The sequence below is a fragment of the Ascaphus truei genome, unplaced genomic scaffold (assembly GCF_040206685.1).
Source record: "Ascaphus truei isolate aAscTru1 unplaced genomic scaffold, aAscTru1.hap1 HAP1_SCAFFOLD_1324, whole genome shotgun sequence".
In the NCBI taxonomy this organism is placed as follows: domain Eukaryota; kingdom Metazoa; phylum Chordata; class Amphibia; order Anura; family Ascaphidae; genus Ascaphus; species Ascaphus truei.
In genome coordinates this window covers 52823-55390 of record NW_027454201.1, presented here as the reverse complement: position 1 = coordinate 55390, position 2568 = coordinate 52823, and the positions used below count along the sequence as shown (strand labels likewise).

The following is a 2568-nucleotide window of genomic DNA, read 5'->3' as shown; positions in this document are numbered from 1 at the left end:
GGTATTGCACTGTGTATTTTTAGCACATTGGAAGTAGCTTTGGGCATCTTTGTCTGTTTTTTGTTGTATACATTTAGCCACGCCCACTAGCACTCCTTTTGACACTTATATACATATATATATTATGTGGTAGTGGTTTCTCAGAGTTTGTTGGGTATCTGTGTGTTTATTAACTGCGAGAGCACCACCTGATCTAGGCACTAACAAGACTGCTCTAGCTGGTCTAAGCCGCCAAGAGTCTTTTCTGGAGGTCAATGATCATATTCACAAGAATGGAAATCTGGGGGGTCTGAAAAAATATAGAAAGCTCTGGAGAATATTCTTTTTTTTTTTTTTTTTTTTTTTGAGAGCAGATTCTGCCAAACCATGAGATCTGATATTTATCCCCATCCAGAATGTATTTTTTCATTTGTGAAAATAAACCAGGGTAGTTATAATCATATATATGGTTTGATAAGATTTACTCAAATTCCTAAATATCTTAGGTGCGTTTCCTTCCACTTGTAGTTTAAATTTAACTGGAGGAGCTTAACCTCATGGATGTGGTGTGGCAAAGTCAGATTGAGCGCTTCAGATTTATCACAATTTATTTTATACCCCGAAAACGATCCAAATTCTAAGAGTCTCTGATGCAGATGTGGATGAGAAGTCAACGGATTAGCTATGGTCAAGATGATGTCATCTGCAAATAATGACATTTTGTATGGATCCTCAGCAATTTTGATACCCCAAATGTTAGCATGTACCATCAGAAATGACTAATGGTTCTTTTGTCAAAGCAAATAATAAGGGGGATAATGGGCAACCCTGTCTAGTGCCATTTTTTATTTTAATTATATCCATGTCCCCACCTGGTGATTTCAATGAGGCTGTAGGGTTATTGTAAAGGGCTTGAACTGCCAATCCATTCTATCAAAGGCCTTTTCTGCATCCAGGCTTAGAAGAATTGCTTTTTTGAATTGTTTGTGTTCAATTAATTATTTTCCTCCTATTGTCCAAGGTCTGGCGGTTAAGTATAAAACCTATTTGGTCCGGATGGATAAATCTGGGTAAAATGGGGTTTAATCTGTTTGGCCAAATTTTGCTATAGATTAGGTCTGTGTTTAAAAGGAAGATCGATCTATAATTTTAATACCGTGAAGGATCCTTTTCCTCTTTATGGACGGCTGTAATATTCGCGTTGGACATTTGTTTGGGAATTGAACTACCTTGTAAAAAGGAGTTATATCATTTCACCAAATGGGGGGGCTAAATGCTTAAATATTTTTTTTTTTTTATAATATAACTGAAATTATCCGTCTGGGCCCAGGAGCCTTTGAAGATTGCAGGTTTTTGACTACTTCACCCAATTGTTCTCTTGTAATCTGAGCATTCAAGGAAACAAGTTCTTCTTACGTAAGACTTGCGAGAGAGCAATTATTGAGATATTCGAAAATTTGGGCTCGCAGGAGTGGGTCCCGGCGCTTCTGCGTCTTGTTGACATTATAAAGGCCAGAGTAAACATTGGCAAACGCCTTCGCTATTTTAATTGGGTCACGTGTTAACTCGCCATTCTTTCACTTTTTATAGATAGTATATTTGATTTTTCTCTCATATTTTTTCATTTATTTGCTAAGAGTCTATCTGCTTTGTTGTCTTTATCATAAAATAATGGCTTTGTCCACTTCAAGGCTTTCTCCGTGTCGTCTAATTGGACCTTTTGGAAATGGTTCCGGAGTGAGGTTAGTCTTTTGTAGAAGGCGTCCCATAATGTGGAGGGAGAGTTTACCCATCCCTCATTAAACCTAAAATAATCATCAAGTGCCTCATTCATTTTAAGGTCTATTTCTAAGTGGGTCAGTAGTGAGTCATTTAGGCACATTTGAAACTGTCTTGTGGTAATCAGTGGCTGTTTTAGTAGGATGTATGTTGGACCATGGTCTGACCAGGTGATTGGCCCTACACCTGCTTGGGGGATCGCTGACATCAGACTGCGGCCGCCCAAAATGTGGTCAATTCTGCAATAGGTATTGTGGGGTGGTGAGTAAAAAGTATAGTCCCGTTAGTTCTGATTCAGAGATGTCCAGGTGTCTGTTAAGGGGACCTCCTGAGTCAGGTCTTTAAAGGCCTTGGCTGAATTTATTGTAGTGCTTGTATGTGATTGGGGTTAGGGCCTTCACATTAATTTTTTGACCCCACATTTTACAAGTCCCTTATAAAGTCCAGATGGGGAACTGTCGACTTCCCTGGGTCATGAACGCACTAATCCGGATCTCCGTGCTCAACTCCTGGCAGTGTCCCTTCTTTTATCCTGAAAAGTCAGAAATACCCAATGTTACATCCAGTGTGACAAAATACACAGTTAAATACTTCAATGTTAGTATTCTCGTGAGTAAGGGTCATTTAGTGAAACTCTTTGGCCAAAGCGTTATAAGCCTGCAGCCACGTCAAGGCATGACCAGTATGCAGGTCCTAGCACTACACTGCAGCCACGTCACGGCATGACCAGTATGCAGCCACGTCACGACCAGTATGCAGCCACGTCACGGCATGACCAGTATGCAGCCACGTCACGGCATGACCAGTATG

General features: G+C 40.1%; 1 protein-coding gene across 1 annotated transcript in view; it reads left to right on the top strand.

Annotated features, from left to right (window-relative positions):
* Positions 1-2556: 2556 nt before the first annotated feature.
* Positions 2557-2568, top strand: part of LOC142475674 (protein phosphatase 1 regulatory inhibitor subunit 16B-like) — a 12365-nt gene continuing 12353 nt past the window's right edge. Inside the window, 1 exon segment of the mRNA XM_075581449.1 lies at positions 2557-2563. Coding sequence (XP_075437564.1) covers positions 2557-2563 — 7 coding nt within the window.